Source organism: Pollachius pollachius (assembly GCF_949987615.1).
Source record: "Pollachius pollachius genome assembly, chromosome: 7".
NCBI classification, from domain to species: Eukaryota; Metazoa; Chordata; class Actinopteri; order Gadiformes; family Gadidae; genus Pollachius; species Pollachius pollachius.
Genome location: NC_136940.1, coordinates 21,512,478 through 21,532,499, shown reverse-complemented (window position 1 = coordinate 21,532,499; position 20,022 = coordinate 21,512,478). Strand labels below are relative to the sequence as shown.

The 20,022-nt window shown below is 43.1% G+C and overlaps 1 protein-coding gene across 4 annotated transcripts in view; it reads right to left on the bottom strand.

Annotated features, from left to right (window-relative positions):
* Positions 1 to 752: 752 nt before the first annotated feature.
* tpm4a (tropomyosin 4a) overlaps positions 753 to 20,022 on the bottom strand; it is a 21,211-nt gene continuing 1,941 nt past the window's right edge. Inside the window, exons 2-9 of one of the 4 annotated variants that reach the window (XM_079739850.1) lie at positions 19,087 to 19,212; positions 7,473 to 7,606; positions 6,903 to 7,020; positions 6,527 to 6,597; positions 6,295 to 6,370; positions 4,537 to 4,599; positions 4,117 to 4,186; positions 753 to 2,116 (exon numbers count right to left, since the gene is read on the bottom strand). In XM_079739850.1, coding sequence (XP_079595976.1) covers positions 2,034 to 2,116; positions 4,117 to 4,186; positions 4,537 to 4,599; positions 6,295 to 6,370; positions 6,527 to 6,597; positions 6,903 to 7,020; positions 7,473 to 7,606; positions 19,087 to 19,212 — 741 coding nt within the window. In that variant the 3' untranslated portion in view covers positions 753 to 2,033. Of the gene's footprint in view, positions 2,117 to 2,136; positions 3,182 to 4,116; positions 4,187 to 4,536; positions 4,600 to 6,294; positions 6,371 to 6,526; positions 6,598 to 6,902; positions 7,021 to 7,472; positions 7,607 to 15,403; positions 15,977 to 19,086; positions 19,213 to 20,022 lie in introns of those variants that run through there. The other 3 variants (XM_079739851.1, XM_079739852.1, XM_079739853.1) reach the window with 3 other exon arrangements.

Here is a 20,022-nt window from a genome sequence, read left to right as displayed (position 1 = left end):
AACTAACGTTGAAAGTAACAGTATTCATGTATAAACATAATGTGCTTAAACATGATATACGTTGACTGTAATTAATTAAACATGAAGTAGGCCTACACTTCCTTAACATGTTTATTTGTTTTACTTGCTTTATTGCTTTTGTAGACCATACACGATTACAATTATGTCAGAAGGATAACATGATGTTTAAAGTAATACATTATGTATACAGTAGGAGGCAGTATTGGACAAGATGGAAATTTAGTGACGACGATACGACAGATAATGAAATTGTTTTTTGGTCGGGCCTTGCATGTACATTTTCAACACTGTGGTTTAAACCTGGATGCTGCTTGCTAAGGACCTGATGCGCCCAAGTTGTCCAGACGAAAAGCGAAGGCACAAGAAAAAGCAGCTGATACAGAGTCACAACTCCTACCCCATGGATGTCAAATGCCAAGGTAATGATAAATACATACATAATTTGAGTATGAGAAGTTATGTACAATTATTATTATTCTCAAAATCAAAGTGTCTAATCACTTTCCTTAACTACTTTAATATAACTTGAATTATATATATATATATATAGATAGATAGATAGATAGATAGATAGATAGATAGATAGATAGATAGATAGATAGATAATTAATTGCGATTGCTAAGAGGGCCAAGCACAGAGAAAGTATGCCTATTGTTATTGTTCGGTTTATTATTAGGAGTCAAGGACAAAGTGGTATAATAAAAAGATTGCATGTGCCAAAAAATAACTTGACATTTTGTGTAAAAAACATTTTTAATGAAATTGAAATGGGGAGGCAGGGGAGCAAATAAAGACATTTAAAAACAGATTTTGTCAAATGTGTTTTCATGGCGAAAAGAGTGAGATCCATACACATTGTACTTCATTAACAAAACATTTTAAGTTTCATTGGTTCCTATATAGGAATTCTTTGGTTTCAATTGTCACCTGTCAAAACTGTATGAGAAAATTGGAGAATGAAATTTCAAATTGAAATACCTAACATTATTCTACTATATACAATAAATGCTGATGGTTTATAAAACTGGACTTCCAGTGGTTTTGGGCTCCGTCAAAGATGACCCCCAACCTCGAATGCTGGGAAACATCTGCATCTGTTTGGGTTTGCTGGGTAATCAAACCGAACTGGCAGTGGTACTAATGGAGATGTACACACTGGTGCACTGGCCTTAACTACCAGACTGGATAATACAGGCTCTTTCTGATTACCATAGATCACATAGGACCAGGCCTTAACAGAGTCTGTTTGATTGGATCCATTTTAGACCAAGGAATCAAATGATATTTGCAGCGAAAGAAAATGTTGTTTTTGTTATTAAATGATGGATGCGTAATTTTTTTTGCATAGGCCTGTTTGATTGTGAAACAGCGGGCGCTAATGACTGATTGCATAGTTTTGCTTTGACCATTGAAACCACAATTTGACGACGCTGACACTAAAATATTTAAAGAACAGGGCGCAACAAAGAGATAGAAATTGCAAACCGTCACCAGCAAAACAATCAAAGGAGAGATAACACAACAAAGTTTACTGGGCTGTCAAAAATGAGCATACAGTCAATCACCGTTATGAGGGAAACAGTTGACTTTCATCCAAAAATACTCTAGATGGCACTAAAGAGCCATTCATAAAGAGAGCTAAATCATGTTATCCACTATATAATATGGCATGGGTGATAAAAATAAATGTCTTGAGTGGCCAGGCATATATTCATTGTCCATTGTTCGTATAAAAGTGGTCATAGATTGTTGAAGAAAATGCCAAAAGAAGGAGGAACTCAATAAATGTAATGGTGTTGGAATGATTTTGTAATTTTAAAAGACATAAAGAATGCTGTGCCTTAAAATAAGTAAGAATTAACAAAAAACAAAAAACATCAGGATACAAGTTTTAAGTTAACACCCTGTTTTCTCACTGGAGGAAAAATATATCCAGCGGAAAGTGTGGAATATGTTGAACATTGATGGAATGTAACGTGACTCTATGTCATCCTCTTCGTCTCTTATGTGTTTATAAGCTGTTGAGCTCCAGTAGAGTCTGGTCCAAAACTTGATGCATACCCAGGTTATCTTCTTTGGCACTTGATAATTGCTCTATAGTTTGGAGAAAAAGGATGACAGTTAGAAGTCATAATATTAGTTCATTAAAATTAATCCTAATATATCGTCAGAAATAGCGTCACATGAAATTAGCACACTAGAGGCAACCGCGGGCATATTCATTTGTCATTAATTGCACATTTAAAACTTTTGCAAACATAACTTCAACGGTGGACGATTTACGAGAATGCACTCAAACGATGTCCCTGAGCGACGTTAATCTGTTCCACATGCAGTAAACCGGACTCACCCCACACTTTAGAAAGTCCAATAAAAAACTTCTAGGTTAGTCTGCATGCTTAAACTGCTGATGGATATTATATGCCAGCAGCTGGCTGTTAGCTAAACATTTACTTAACTGATTATTTTTAAAAACGATTTAGTACCTCCATGTTTTATTATTTGCCTATGCTGTTGTTATGTTATTTAAACCGACGGTGACCTATTGTTACGTAAGAGACTAGAAAAATACAATTATATTTGCGTTGTAAAAATGTTATATCTGAAAAACACATTAGGAAACCAATGGTGAGGCATTGCAGAACCCAGTGAGGTGCACACACTCTTTACCACGGCAACCCATGCTAACTCTTTGCGGGAATCTCACCGTGTAAAAGGCATATCGTTGATAACCGAGAGAAAGAGATTATGTAGAGTACATAATGATTTGCAACTAGACACTTGGTAATCCGTTTACCAAAATAATTACAATCAATGCATGATGATAAAAGCTGCAGCAGCGTATGCCCAGAGACAAGAAAGATGAAAAGGAAGAATATTTTTAATAACTTTTTTTTTGCAGAAAAAGTCACATATATTCAATTGGAAGAAAGAAAATAAAATACATAGAAAGACTCAGACAGGATTTCAGGACCAGAACCCAAAACCAAAGCTGGGTGAAGAAGGTGCGGGAATTGGAAGAGATGAAGAATGGGTTGAAGGGATGTATAGAGACATAGAGAGAGGGAGTCAGTCGCTACAGAGAGGTCATGTCATTGAGGGCATGGTCCAGCTCCTCGCTGATGGCCTTATACTTCAGCTTCTGAGCATATAGTTCATCTGGAGGTCAGATGTCGGCAGAGAGCACCAAGCAGAGGTCAAATACAACAGCAGAGAATCCCAAGTAGAAAGCAGGGATTTGGAGGAACGGCAGATGAACACAAAGAGCGCAGAGGAAAAAAGGAAGATGGGAGAAAGAAAAAGAAGGATGGATGGTCAGACGTACGAATGATAGATAGATTGTGAGTACAGGTCCAAGTCTGCCTTAGGAGATGCCAGCGAGCTACAAAACACTTTCACAGGCGCTTTCATTCACACACAGGGGTGTTCCCACCTGTGCTGAAGGCCTCGTTAAAACGGCCTCCCTCTAACCCGTTTAACTCTGTGGTATGTGCTTCCACAGCTCAACAATGCTAACCTTGAAAGCTCTGCATAGTGTCTAGCTAGCATATAATAGCTGCGCTTTTCAAACTAGAGTCTTTGCATGTCGAGTGGAAAAAAGGCCGCATCCCATAGTTGTGCACACCGGAGACCCAGACCGACATTTTATTAGTGTGCTTCGGTATGCAATTGGCAGCTCACTCTTTTCTGTTCACTGAAAATCTTCTAGAGACTTTGGTGTAATACAATATGCAGGGGGGGAGCGATGCCTACATTAACTGTGTGAAAAGGGGCACATGGAAAAAGGGGCTATATAGGCTTTGGGCAGTGAGATTCTCTAACTGTTACGGGGAAATCTCGCTCAATTATTCACTCAATGGAGGTAAGCTTGACATGTCTAATCATTTACTCACTATGAATACATAAAAAGCTCCCACAGTGAGCTTTTCCTTTGAAAACCGGCCATCTTTTTAAATAGTAAAAAACTGAAACTCTTCCAAGTCTATAACCTGTTTTACATCTAAGATCAGCCCCACCCAACCCCAATAGAAAATGATAATCTTCCGTCCCTGTAAACAAACTGAATGTGCCTGTGTTGGTGTGTGAATCCGTACCTTCCAGGTCGTCAATGGATTTTTCCAGTTTGGCCACTGTCCTCTCTGCAAACTCAGCACGAGTCTCAGCCTGTCAAACAATAACAAATGCCTCATTTTCATTTTCCCAAAATCGTTAAACGTGCCAAATAATCAATCCAAGTGGAGTAAATCTGGAAATGATGGGACACAATCCAACCTTTTTGATGTGGGAAAGATTACTGCACATTTACTCGCTGCATAACATATTCATTTTTTAATTATTTAAATAAGTTAATCATCACCATCTTTTTCCCTCGGATAGGTCCTCTATATTCATAGTTCATATTCAACGCGATGGAACCATGATCACAGAGGAGTCAGTGACCTCAGATGCTTCCCTGCACGGTGTTATGAACGCAGTAAGAAGGCTTCGGGAGAGGAGTGAGAGCGACAACTCACCTCCTTCAACTTGTCACTGAGAACCTTAATTTCCTCCTCGTACTTGTCTTCCTTCTCAGAGTACTGTTGGAACAGACAGACAGACGGCTTCGCGTTACACATTGCTCGCCAAAACAAACCCTTTTGTTCTCGGGTGTTGGGGTGCATTAGTGTCCGCTTGTGGACCTGAAATAGTGAGAGGAATCAAGAAGTGCATAGTACGTGTTTTTGTGTTCGTTGCTTTTCTATGTTTGTTTTCTGTTATGGAGTTGATGTCCAGATGTCTTGACGCCCACATCATGTCCAGTCGCGATAAATAATCAAATGTATTAAAGTTTAATATTGCAGAAGAACTTTAAGTGAAAAACGTCTGGAGAGTCTCGGAATTGGAGGCAGGCCTGGTTTCCCAGACCTGCCTACATGCACATACGGCAGACCTAACGTCTATGTAAAGGCCTACAGAGCTCGTACACACACAAACACACCACTCTTTCTAATGCTTGACATGAAGGGACCAGAGGCATGCAACAGGCTTGGTCCTGGAGTGCGAATGCAGAACAAGGCTAAGTCATGCATTAAAGGAGAGAGAGAGAGAGAGAGAGAGAGAGAGAGAGAGAGAGAGAGAGAGAGAGAGAGAGAGAGAGAGAGAGAGAGAGAAAGAGAAAGAAAGAGAGAGAGAGAAAGAGAGACAGAGACAGAGAGAGAGAGAGAGAGAGAGACAGAGAGAGAGAGAGAGAGAGAGAGAGGGAGAAAGAGAAAGAGAGAGAATATAAAGAAAGAGAAAGGGAGAGAGTATAAAGAAAGAGAAAGATAAGAAAGAGAGAGGATCATGATCATGATCATTATGGTCGTAAATTTTAAACTAATCCTGGCAGACTGCAGTGCTGACAGCGTTACAAAGCAGCCGATTCTTCAGGGTGGGTGTGTATGGTGGCCTGTGCTGTGGACATCACAGTAGACGATCTGCTACCCCATAGTTAGGAGCGGCCACGTGCCAGACCATGGATATGTTAGGACCAGGGTCACCTCATAACACGATTTACAAGGGAAATGAATGTTTGGGTATCAGGTAGGGAGCTGCGGTGTGCAATTATAGGGACTAGGAATAATGCTTTGGTGAGGAGAGAGGCCTGTTGAACCTTGTGCACTGAGCCATAGAAAGGTCTAAGTACAGGACACGGTGGAACTGTGCGGGCCAAAGCGCCATGGCTAATAATTATTAACTCATCTTCAAGTAGAGCCTGATGAGTGGGCCGGAAAAGCAGTTGTACTTCCCAGAAGAGTTATTTTTTTCCATTGCTTAAGTGCTACTTAGAAGTGCGTACTCTGTGGCGGTGCCCTGTGTGCATTATTGAAAACTAAGCATACTACCCTGTTTATATGGTAACGACAGCTCCTAATGACATGTGTAGAGATCTGTACTGTAGCCGTGTGTTAGCCATGCTTATCGTCACTTTGCCGTGTTTTGCTCGAGCTGAGCTATGGATTTGGAAATGTGTTATGAAGTATATACTGTAGAAAATCAAACATTTAACACTGTGAGCAAATTGTTGCTCGTCCTTCACTACACTAGAACCACCACTTTCATCTCACTTCATGAATGTTATTTTGGTGTGACTTTGCTCCCATTTTTCTATTGTCATTACAATGAAAGCCGATGCAAACTGCCCTTCACCCGAGTGAGCTTCAGCAAACCACGCAGGGTAGTAAGCAAACATCCAGCCGGCAGCCACGGCTGATACGAGCTCCGGCGTTATCTTTCCGCACACTTCCACTCACCTTCTCAGACTGGGCTTCTAAAGACTTAAGGTTGTTGGTCACATTCTTCAGTTCCTCCTCCAGCCCACCGGCTTTACTATGAGGAGACACAGACAGACGGTCAGCCTTGGAGTCCTTCTGCTGAAGTGTGTGTGTGTGTGTGTGTGTGTGTGTGTGTGTGTGTGTGTGTGTGAGGGAGTGAGTGAATGATTGAGTGAGTGAGTGAGTGAGTGAATGTGTATATTCTACTTACTGTTCTGACACCTCGGCCCTGTCCTCTGCCCTCTCCAGCTCTCCCTCCAGGATCACCAGTTTACGAGCCACCTTAGACCCAGAAGGAAAGACTTTCAGATTCAGATTTCTTTATTATTTTTGAATGGAGTACTGAAGGCAGGGTCTTTCACAGCCTAAATCTCCATATCAGGAGCGACAGTATGGAACCTTTTTTGAGGCCAATAAGAAAAAACGGCTTTACATGGACTTTACATGGGCTTCATTTAAAAGCTGTTATAACAGCCTTAGTTGTCCTTTCCACAGCTCCGATTCCGCTCATTTCCATTCGTTTCAACACCCAGAGATGACGAGAGTGATGCAGACTCTCTAACTGCGTCCCACTGCAGCGGCCTCACCTCCTCATACTTGCGGTCTGCCTCCTCAGCAATGTGTTTGGCCTCTTTAAGCTGCATTTCCTGAATCTCCATCTTCTCCTCGTCCTTACTGGCCCGGTTCTCAATCACCTTCATTCCTCTGTTTGCGTTGAAAATGCCATAAAGAAGGGAGAGTTACCTTGCTTGGCATCTACTTTGATGCATGGATAGATTGAGAGAGAGAGAGTGAGAGTGAGAGTGAGGGTGAGTAAGAGAGAGAGAGATTTCTTGAAACTAGCTAGATTGTAACAACATAGCAATCTCTGGAGTGTAGAGTAACCGAAAGCCTGCATACCATTCCAGCAACAAGGCACACACACACACACACACACACACCCACACACACACACACACACACACACACACACACACACACACACACACACACACACGCGTACAGTACATTTAACCGACAGACACTTTTTTTTATCCAGCAGTCCAACCTGAAGATTAAAAGAAAGTCACTGTCAGACAGACAAAACACAAAGAGATCTTTGGCTCGGCCGGCACCACCTCTTCCTCCGCCTCCACCTGTAAGGTGGTGCTACTGACCTCTCACTCTCGTCCGCGGCCTTCTCTGCCTCCTCCAGCTTCTGAAGCGCGGTGGCCAGCCTCTCCTGGGCCCGGTCCAGCTCCTCCTCCACCAGCTGAATCCTGCGGTTCAGAGCCGCTACGTCACCCTCCGCCTGGCACACACGCAAACAGGGAGGTCGTTTGATTCAGCCATTCATTTAACATGAACCTCACTGGTCCAGGAACCCCCACCTTCCCCCCAAAGCTCTCCTTCCTCCTCCCTCCGTTGCTGACAACAGAGAGGGAGGAGGTGTGACGGAGAAGAGGGCGTGGGTCGGGGGACAGCAGCGGAAGGAGTGCTGAGATAAAAATAGGAACAAAAGTAGGGGACAGCTGGAGGGAAATGAGGACAGGCGCACCTGCAGCTCTGCCGGAGATGAAGAGTGTTTCCACTCTCTTGAAATGAAAATCAGCACACTGATTTTCGTTTCCTTATTGATGCGTCGGTTAGTGTTTCCCTCCCTGACACTTTGTTTTGTTTGTCCCGCACCAAGACAGGATTATTGAGCGAAATGACACATTAAAGCACATTTAGAGCCAGAAAAGACAAGACATGGGAAAGGAGAGGAACCAGGACGGTTTGTGGTAGTGTGTCGTGTCGTGGAGATGACACACACACATCCTTGTTTAAAATAGAATGAGTTAACTCATCACATAGCACTTAGATTTGTAAATTCTTCTATTTTGAGTTCTCATTCTCATAGCCTTTAATGATGTGAGGTTATTTCCCATGTGCAATGGGAAATAATAAAGCAAATGCATTCCTTCTTCAGTACTGCATGTCATGTACAACGTCCTCACACACATTTTCTAATTAGCTGTCAAGATTCATCCTGAGGGCGTTCAGTATTAACTTCCTATGAAGTGCTTTTGAATGTCACCGAACTCTGGGAAGAAATCCACTGGAGTCGCCCCATCTGCCGCAGAAACTGAAACTGAGGCATAACTGTGTCTTGTTGGACCTCCCCAAGGTGGAACGGGTTTCAGAAATCAATAGTCAACTAGAAATGATATGCATAAAGCCTAAAGACAGCTGGAGACATCTGCAGACAATATCTGTGATACAACCCAAACTCTGATCCAGCCCTGCTGCATATAGCTAGAGTTAATAATAATTTAATATAAGGAGAAACTGTAGGCCAAGAGATGATTTAAACTAAATAGATCACAACCAACTATTTTCCACTGTGGATGCTGAAGAACGGGGTCAAGTTTAATAGGAAGACTAATTGTTCCTCGCTTCTTCTGCCCTTGGTAAACAGACACGGGCAGATCAAGGAGTACAAAATGGCAAACAGAGAAGCAGAGAGGATTTCCTTTTCGCTTCTCAGAGAGACCAGAAAACTTCTAAGGACTCATGTGGAAAAAGATAAATACTGAAGATCCAAGAAGTCAGAGCAAAACCGATCTCATTCAGTTTATTCTCGCATACATTATTTATTTAGTTTAATAATCATGACTTTTAATGTATAAACTCAAGTTAAACAAGTATAAGCACTTCTGCACACTTGCTATATGGTACGATTCAATATTTGCACTCTGAGGCAAAACTTGCACGTTTCATTTATTTATCCAAATCAGCAACTTCAAGGCTTGCAATCTGGTCCTCATTTATCCAGTCCTTAGTTTAGTCTACAAGCCAGACACTCAATAAGCCGGAAAATCAAATCAAATCTTGTTGATATTGCAGGTAAGCAGGTGGTTATCCTCATTCAAATGAGGTCATCACCAGCCAAGATGAAAAGGGAAGAGGTAACTGGGTGGGAAGGAGAGCGACCGAGCTAGGTGGCGGGCACAGGGGAACCGGCTAATCAGGCCGACGTGCGCAGTCCTTCCAGTCCTTCCAACGTTTCAAGGTGGTGTTGCAACTGAAAATCCACTCTGGTATATTTTGAGATAAATTTAAAATTTTCACTTGTGATGTTAGCTACCTCTGTAAGTTAGCTCGGCATAAGTAGCTAGACAGAGTAAAAAAAATCTCCCTCTCTCTCTCTCTCACAAGGAAACAACCTTTTAAACTGAAGTGGGTTCATCTAATCGCATACGGCGCAAAGACCTATGACATGAATAGGGAACCATAAGTCACACACAATGGGGTCTGGATCACTAGTGTTTTTGTAAGGTCCTTGTCAGTCAGCATGACATCAATGGCTTTAAGAGGAGAACATTGAACTGAATACAGACCTGGGCCCTAACACATGTTGGTATATTGTTAATTCCTGAGAGAAGCAATGGGTTGAAGGGAATGCCTTCCAGACACATGCACACACACAAACACACACACACACACACACACACACACACACACACACACACACACACACACACACACACACACACACACACACACACACACACACACACACACATACAAACAAACATACTATTCATGAGCCCCAGGTCAGTTACATGGCAGATCGGATGCTGTAAAACATTTCCAGGCACACATGTCACAACACACACACACACACACACACACACACACACACGCTCACATAAACTCTTTCCCACAGAGACAAAGATACACATTAAATTGTACATATGCATGCATGCAAACATGATACCACAAACAAATAGTCTCAAGTCATCCATAACTCAATCAATCTACTGGCAACACGCCAGTCAAATGTCAAGTCACTGGTTGTTATGAAAACATGGAAACACCTGGCAACCAATGCAGGCATACAATGAACCATAAGTCTACACATACAATGGCTCGGACCAAGCAAACAGCTTACAGCACTGCATGACAACACGGCTCTGCCCATCACCGAGGTTCAACAATTAAGGGGATTGTGGATCGGCTGTAAACACAGGGGGGGTGTTTATACCACATGTGGTTCCAGATGGTCTCCAAGGCCTAAAGTTCATCCACTCATTTCCAGGGGTTAACAAAGGGCCCTCCCCTTACAAGGTATACACACTGAGGTATTCAGCACACTGAGTTTTTCTTTTCTTTCTTGTTTACTGGAAGAAGGAAGACATTGACCCAACTGGAACAACCATGAATCAGGTTCCAGCCGGACTCATATAGAGGTAAAAACTGTTGTCGAAGTGCAAGGTCCATTTATTGTCCTACAGGTGAAAGCACTTGTGGCTCACTGGACAAAGAGTGTGTCTTTGTAACCGAAAGCCATTTGAAAGAAAGTAAAATTGAAAATAGAGCTGCTTAAGCTGTACCAAAGTCATAACGCAAACTCATTTCCTCTCTCCTTTCCCTTGTGACTTTCTCTCCCCTTCTCTCTCTGGCCATTCTCCCCCCATATCTCTCCCACTCTCTGGCCATGCCCCTTCCTTCGTCACCAGCTCTGCATTCCCCAGCTGCCAGGGACTCACTCCTTATATGGACAAATTAACTTTGTGGAATTTGTGGTGGAGTATCAGCAAGACGTAAGACAGTATAGTGACATGCAGAAACCCTCATGCACACACATACGCTCGCAGACACACGCGCGCACAGCACACACGTGCACACACAGACACACATATACACACACACACACACACACACACACACACACACACACACACACACACACACACACACTAATTGCAACCATCTGTGGAGGCGGAAAATGCTGAAAAAGCCAGATACCAAACTACGTGGAGGTGCTGTGCTTACTCCTCCCCTCAACAGCCATTGATCCAGTTCAGTCTTAATGGAGGACATGAGTCCAAGCCTGCCGTTCCCCAGGTAGCATCAACCTGGCTTAAAATAACACCAGGATCTTACAAGAGCGTGGAAAAGTATGTCAGTGGCTTTCTGGGCCAAAACTAGCAGGCGATTGCGCCGTACATCTGCAAGGTATCGAGCGTTATGAAACGACCCATCAGGATGTTCCATGACTGGACCGCTACACTAGGGGTGGCCATGGCTCTGATAAAGAAGGGCAGAAGTAGTGGATAGAGAGCCCCCCCCCCCCTTGCTTCTGGTGGCTCAGAGTCCATGCTGATGTTTGAATCCTGTGTGGTTCGGGCCTATTGAAGCGTTCTTATTTGGTTTTGAGTTGCAGCCTTTGAAAGGGAGCCAAAGTATGCTGTGAGAAATATTAGTTAACATATGAAACACATTATTATAAATGGTTGCTTCGTGTGTCATGTTCTTTTCGATCTTGTCATAGACCTTTTCATTTTCCACACTGTGCTTTTTGCCCATTGTGAATGGTTTTCCATTACCCAATATTCATTATCCATGGAATGTATTCATTATTCATTATGATTTATTCCTTGTGGTTTTAGGGAATGAACACAACAGCATAGATTCCAAAAGTTGGTTTAAAATTATACTCAAGTAATTTAAGGCTTTGAAAAGTTTGTTGCATTTCAGGTCTTTTGAAAACCCATCCTACCACCAAGTCGCGATGGTCTATTATGGGATGTAGCAGGTGTGGCGCGGGCCAACAACAGCATGTCGGGCAACTGTAAACGACTAACAGCTCTTGTTAAAACCTCGCCAGTAAAACTGTTTACATCTTTATATATCAGACTGACCAATCCCATTACTGCTTCCAACCACATACTCCAGATGCTGACAGATGGGGGAACTCCTGCTCTGGCACTTTGTCAAATTGTCTGAAATTGAGTTGTTATTTTTACTTTTGCCTCAAAACCAATGGGAAACTGTGTATCTATGAATGGCTCCAGAGAGAAGAGGGAATTACAGAGACCTTCCTGTTGAAATCGCCCTAAAAAAGGTTAGACCTTATATTAAAACCTTTAATACAGAGGAAGCCATGCTTGATCTAGGGCAGACTATACATGTTCCTAATGCTCACTTGGACCGCAGCCCAACACCACCTTGGCGTTGGTTTCACTACCTCAACCCCACTCGCTGTGGACATGGGAGCGTTCCCCCGGAATGGGCGGGACTGCCAAGAAAACATGTGGCCAGTTATATTTGGAAAAAAATTGAGACTATTCCCAGGCAAAGAGTAGGCCTAAGTCAAAGGCCACAAGAGGAAGTAACTTTTTCCATAGAATGGTTCCATTGAACAGTAAGAGGCCTGGTACTAAGCACATTGGCCTCACAAAGCAGTAAAAGATGCCAGCGACGTACTCACTTAGAACCCAGGCCATAGAAAATGGTGATTCCTGGAATATTTCCAAGCCCTTTCCTGTAATTAGAGCAAACTAAATGACACAGAACAAGAGTAAAAGAAGGGTTCACATAGCAATATTTATCAAAGAGAATATAGGCTAAGGTCGACCAAATCACCTACATGTGTTCTAACTATGTGGACAAGAGTATGACAAGGCAGACATAACACATCCTTCAAAACAAAGACTAAAGTATGTTTGGGGAAGCCAACAAAGTTATTCGCAGTTAAATTGGAAGTGCACAGAAACAATCACACACACACACACACACACACACACACACACACACACACACACACACACACACACACACACACACACACACACACACACACACACACACACACACACACACAAACAACCACAGTTCACAGTATCTTCCTGATGATCAGGGCTGGACTACAGAGACAGGAAGTGCTGGAGTAAAACTACAGGAAGTTTTGGGCCACAGCCTACAGAGGACATCCTGGGAGTGACAAGGCAGGGTTGCCCTGCGTCGTCCCAGCACAGATACCTCACACTAATAGCATAATAGCTTCCTTATTTCCACATTCCCCTGTGTTCCCAACTTCCTATCATCTGATCTCTGGTATCCTTTTCACCCACTAAATACGCTGTAGTCGTAGTATTCAAATCCAAGTTTATAGATTCAAATAAAACACTGTGAAAGTAACTTCATTTGTGACACAAGGACTCGACAAGGAGTGACCTCTACGACGAATGTGACTTAATGTATCCAATCTTATCTCAGGCTATATCAAAAGTTAGCACTGTTGGGGCAGAGTGGGTACAAGGTCACTCGTGCTCATGGAAGATTAAGAGGGATTCAAACGATATAATGGAGAGCTCTGTAACGGATCACCATTACATCATCATCATCGCTGGTTACCTGACGAGGCACACGCCAACACCCTCAGGTGTGGAGTTGTGTTTGAGTTTGGTGAGGAAATCAAAGTGAGTCAGGGTGGAGCCCTCCTCACAGCTGTGATGGAACAGACGACTTCACAGAGTACACCTGGGGGGTGAGGTCATGTCTTAGGGCTGTCAAGGAGGCACAGCAATCATGGCCTGGAGTTTTTAGGCCCCACTAAGTGTTTTTCTTCCTCAATGCTTGTTGTTTTGATAGCGGCACCTTTCTACCAAGTGACAGATGGTTTTCAGGCCAGGGCATGACTCTGAGTCGCTCCCATTTTGCATGCGGGGTAATAGAAGAAGCTTTGGTCTTGCAACAAACAGCTGTTTACAAGCTCATGTTGTTTCTAGTGCTTAAGCTTATACGCACCCGAAATGTAATGGTTCTGCCCAATTGCTTTTCTTGGTTACCTCTAATTAGTATTGATATAGTAAAATGAATGAAGTTAAATCATTGTTTCCGCTTGTATTCATTATTCATTCCTTATGAAAAGTTGTATTATCAGTCAAAACATGAATTCTTAATGAGTTCATAAATGTGATCAACCATGTTAAGTGTGCAATTTTGAAAGAGAGCCAGATGCTGTGTGCGTGCGTGTGTGCGTGTGCGTGTGCGTGTGTGTGTGTGTGTGTGTGTGTGTGTGTGTGTGCGTGCGTGTGTGCGTGTGTGTGTGCCCTTTGGCCAATTAGCCTGAGGTTGTGTCTGCCTTATTAATATCCATATGTATCCACATTAACAGTGTTAACACAATGGCATTGTGGTTAAGGAAGGAAGTAGTCAAAAAGCCATTCCATGGCTCTGTAATAAAGAGGTTCTTACTGTTTTAGGTTTCTTGCCTCAATCAATCTTGCACTAGGCATACAACCACCACTGGCAATTCAGCTTGATACAATTCAAAGCTTCAAGACTAATGGTTCCATTTTCTCTATTTCTGTGAATACTGACACTGTACATAAATGAATCTGGTAAAAAAAAAAGTAAAAGCAACAGAGGCACAATAATAACCAACTAAAAGCATAAATACAAAGATGATTTTCTTCCACCAATGGTTATTGGCTCCAGTTCACAAACTAAAAAGCAGCCAATTCCTTGGGTTTGGCATCTGGTCTCTCATCATTCCAGATTGACACATCTTTCCTTTCAGTACTAATGCTCATTAGCATTAGCAAAGTAAAGTCTCAAAGTGCAAATGGAATGGTGCATGTCATGGTGCCATAAAGCAGTGGGAAACAAGCTCACACTGTCCAGGGCCTGTTAAGAATTTCCATCCAATCTTGGTAATTTCCATATGTTCAAAGTAAGATATCGAGAACTGTCTCCATAAAGATGATGGTGTCATCTTATGTAAAAAACGAATAAGGCAATACTGCAAGGGTAACGACACAGGCCTAGACTATATGGTATTTGCATGCCTATAATTAAGATGGAGGGCTACTCCTATGTTGTTTTCACAGTGTTCGCCTCTAGACTAACACAAGGGATAAATTAGGGATTGGATTAACAAATATGGGAAGAACTTCAAATGTTAAGGTTCAATAGATGATGACAACGTGCTCAAACGCTGAACTTAATGTAGCCTTCTAAACAGTGACAAAGTGAAACTCCTCCAGTCGACATCTACCCAGGGAGGGAGCAGAGCATGCACATTGCGCCAGCACCATTGGGAAACACAGGAAGACCAACGCCTTGCGTGAGTCCAGTCAATTCTGGTGAATTAATTAAAAAACGTAACGCATTTTCGAACTTCGTGATCACACGGCTGAATGTGGCCCTGTTTCGGTGCGTCATATCGACTGATAATACCGCCCCAAACGACCGAGAAAAGAGCCAGAAAAAGAGAGAGAGAGCGAGAGAGAGCGCGCGCCAGAGATGTGAAACAAACAGTAAAACATTTTCTCACTTTCTCGCGCAGTTCCCGTTCACTGTCCAGCTCTCGCTGCAGGACCTGCGCGCGGTCCTCAGCCTCGTCCGCCTGCTGCTGCAAACACTGGATCTTTCTCTTCACGGCGTCTAGAGAGTTCGGACCTGCCATGATGAAGCTACTTGGTGCTAAACTGAGTACAACAAGTAGAAAAAAAACAACAACGACGGAGCCGTGTTGGGGTTCTCCCAAACGTGGCTATGGAATGTTACCTATTTGCTAAATTCCAAAAAATAACGACAACAACAAAAAGTGCTTTCCAGGAAAACTGAATCCAAATGGGTCAGCCTCGTCAGCGACTCTCGGAATGAAAAATAAGTTCAAATAAGTTATGTAACCAAGCGATGGCAAGCTGATTTCCTAAGGTTTCCAGTGATGTTTTCTCCCAAAGATAAGCGTCTCATGAGAAATGATTGTTGTCCTTTGATGTACGGCAACCTGGATGTGGACGAGCGAGGGTGGCACGGGGGTTCAGTGTTGGAAGCGGCGAGAAAAGCGAATAGAAAATGCTGGAATGATGAGGGGAGTCAAAGTACCAGTCTCCAAGTCACCGAAGCGCGATTTGGTTGATGAAGTCACGGTTCAGGATAGGCGGGGCGTGTGTGAGTGTGTGTGTGTGTGTGTCTCTCTCTCTCTCTCTCTCTCTCTCTCTCTCTCTCTCTCTCTCTCTCTCTCTCTCTCTCTCTCTCTCTCTCTCTCTCTCTCTCTCTCTCTCTCTCCATTGTCCTGAAGTGCGTGTGCGTGCGTGCGTGCGTGCGTGTCAGTGAGAAGTAAAAAAAATGTGCAAACTGACTTCATGAACCGTACAGGTAGGCCTACATACCTGGTATTCAATAAAGCGTTGTTAATTTGGCATTTCACTTTACAGTGAAATGCATCAGGTGGCATCAGTGTGTCCTGGTGTATTAGTGCATGTGAATGTGTTTGTGCGTGCTCACGTGCGTGCATGCATTGGACCACATCCATGTCAGCATGCAATCAGTGTGAGATATCTTCACTAAGGAGAACATCCATAACATTTAATGTATCATTACTGTCTATTTCAGGGTCACATTGCGCCGTTGGCCTGTTATTGGCTGGCCTGCAGTGTGTTTACTCTATACTTTCTCGTTTCCATGCACATAGCTGTGAACAATAGCTGCAGGATGTCGTTCTCCCTCAACCTCCCTTTTTCCCCTTCTTGTGTTTCAAACTTCGCTTCATATCCACAACAGAGAAGATAAATGTCTCCTGCCTCAGCATTAAGATCTCTGTTGGAGCCCCTTGCTGGTTTGGCCCAGTAAACACCGGACACGCTGCAAGCATTGATTTCATTAGACACAGGAGTGAGAGGCTTTCTGTTTGCCCTCTCTGCTGCATTCCACACATACCAGATCTCCTGCCTGCGATCCCCTGCCCCTCGCTGGAGGTCTCCCTTTAAAACAATCATGTGTTGTCCTGTCCCCTGATCACTAGCAGAACCGTCAAGGCCCAACACATATACCGTGCCCCATCATACACACACACACGCACGCACGCACGCACGCCAGACGCACGCACGCACACACACACACACACACACACACACACACACACACACACACACACACACACACACACACACACACACACACACACACACACATGCATAAAATCACACGCACACACACACACACACATGCATAAAATCACACGCACACAGACACACACACACGCACACACACACACACATTATCACGATTCTTCTTCTGCAACCAGTATATTCCATCTGGAATCAGGTCAGATGTATTGGTGTGTGACTCAGTGAATCAGACAGTCTCACGCCTGCTTGTCTTTACTCCCACCAGGTTGACTGTCTGGTCAGGAAGGAGACTGCGTATGAATTCACATGTGTAATGACCGGACTGCTGCCCTTAATAAGTGAGGTGTGGTGACGTCCAGGGGCATTCATAGTAAGCAGAGTTGAATCTCTGCGATTGTAGGCCTACACGGTTGGAATGCCTTGCTGCGGTGTTGTATTTCCAGAGTAAAAGGTTTTCTTTCAGATTGGAATATTTGATTTGATTTTAAACTGAGAGGAAAGAATATGCGTTTTCCACAGACGCATCCAGCAGGGAAATGTTGATCAAGCGAGGTCAAAGAAAATCACAATTTCCAGTAGCAGTTTTAACAGCCTTGTGGTTCAGCGACCCAGTTTCATGGAATCCTTTTTTTCTTTAAGGGGGGGGGGAGTTTATTTAAACACTTTCTTGCCTCATTCACCCCCTCTCTCTCAACAGAATGCCTTCCTGTAAAGAGTTTTATGACTCTTTGCGTTTCCCGGGGAAATCCTCTGCAAAATCTCAACAATAAAAAAGATAGTCACAAGAGATGGTCTGCAATGCATCATCCACCGCCCCTCTCCCATCCCCCCGACCACCTCTGCTCTGGCTCATTCTCAAGCTCTGTCTCTCTCATTCTTCCAGCTATTTTTCGCTCACTCTCACACTTTCACTCTGCCTCTGTGTGGCTCTCTCTCCCTTGATCTAACCCTCTCGCCCTCTCTCTCTCTCTCTTTTTCTGTCTCTCCCCTCTCTTTCCCTTGCTCTCTCTGGCCCAGAAACCATTGACAGATACCCAGTGCTGTGGTTTCCAGAGTCGTCTCCAGTCTAGATTGGTATATTATGTTCCACAATGCATCTGATAAGCCACAGAGCTATTCGGTTAAATTTACAATTTAGGGGTACTTTAACCAATGCATATGCATTGCATAAATAACAATAAATCATTGATCACACATCTTCCCTTGAGTATATAGACTTTTGTTCATGATTTAATCCTTTAGGACAAAATATCTAAAGTTAACTTCTATATGCTCTATTCAAAAGATTGCTATTTGCAATCTTTTTGGTCAGACACCAATTTTATGTCAATTAATACAATAGAACCATGATGATGACGATGATGAAGAGGACGATGAAAAAAGGCCATGTTCTAAAACATACCTGTCAGTTAACTTCACCCTGATTGTTATTACCCCACCTGCTAAGGAATGAAAGGTTCATGTGAACGGGTCAGTGTTTGTGTTCATACTCTCATTCGCACACTCATCTTTCAGCACTCTGAATGAACTGTACTGTACAGACCACTGTGTGTGTTTTATTGTTACCATGTGTGTGTGTGTGTATGTGTATGAGTATGCGTGCGTGCATGAATATGGATGTGTGTCTGCGTTCTATTCCCGTGTTCATTCTGTCAGGACCGGCTGCCCAGGGATCTAGGGATCTCTGTTGTGGAGACCAAGCCAGCAGTGATCAAAGGGAGTTCACTTTGGCCACTGGCACGGAGACACTGAGGCGTGAACGGATGGGCAGCAGTGCATATCAGAGCCCAATAGTGATGATGTGCGTCTATGTGTGAAGGATAGAACTGGGTGATCTCTCTATTGGGGTATTTTAACTGTATTGTTCTGGTCCAGAATAAATTTTATTAAAAATGTGACTCCCCTTGAATGTATACTAGTTTTTCTGGATTTGTGTTTGTGTGAGTGTGTGTGTGTGTGTGTGTGTCACACTTGTGTGTGTCGCCTGTTTGTGCATGTGTGTGTGTGTGTATGTATGTGTCACCTGTGTGCATGTGTATGTGTGTCGCATGTGTGTTCATACGTGTGCGCATGAGAAAGATGAGATCGAAGTTCCACTCACATCCGTTGCCTTCTTGTCAGCCAGCTCCAGCTTCTCCTGAGCGTCTTTCAGGCCCTCTGAATATTTGTCCAGCTCATCCTCCGTCTGCTTCATCTTCTTCTGCAGATCCATCAGTTCGTCCTCGAGCTGATGGGACACACAACATCTGGTTAGCCTGGCAGGGGCTCGCTCTCCCTGTTCAGTCCTCGTTCATATGGAAGACCAGATCTAGATCTATTCTATGCGGTGCTTCCCTTTTATATTATGTTTGATTCTATCCTGCACTGCTCTATTATATTTTGTTTGATTCTATGCTGCGCTGTTCGATTCAATTCTATTTTGTGCTAAGCTCGCTCATTATACTATATTATATTCTACTCTACTGTTGACACTACTGAACTCTTGTCTACTCTTGTAGATTCTCCCCTACTGTTTTCTATTCTGTACCTGTAATTTACTTTGAATGAACAGACCGAATCGTCTTTGGTGTGGTGGTTGTGTTTGTTTGGGAACCGTCCACATGGCTAGTAATTGGGGCAATCTGATTTTCCTGATATTAAAAGGTTTCTCTTTAATACGGTGTCCGTTTCAGTGCAGGTCACCCTTAAAATGTTTCTCCTGTAGTTCAGGTGAATTGGTTATATCTTTCCGTACTTAGTGTGTACTTATTGTAGCAATAGAGTTTGGCTTCTAATCAAAAAAAAGTTCCTATAATAGCTTTCATATGTCTATAGTAGCCTAGCAATTACTGACTTGGAGAACTGAAACTGTTCAAAAGTAAAATATTCAGAGTATACAATTGTACTCTACCCATGTGCTTTTTTTGATGCTTAAGATTGCTTGTTCATTATTAAATAATTATTTTACATTGTTTCATATCTTGTTTCAGTGACATAGCAGTAAAATCTCAACACACACACACACAAACACACTCACACACATACACATACACACACA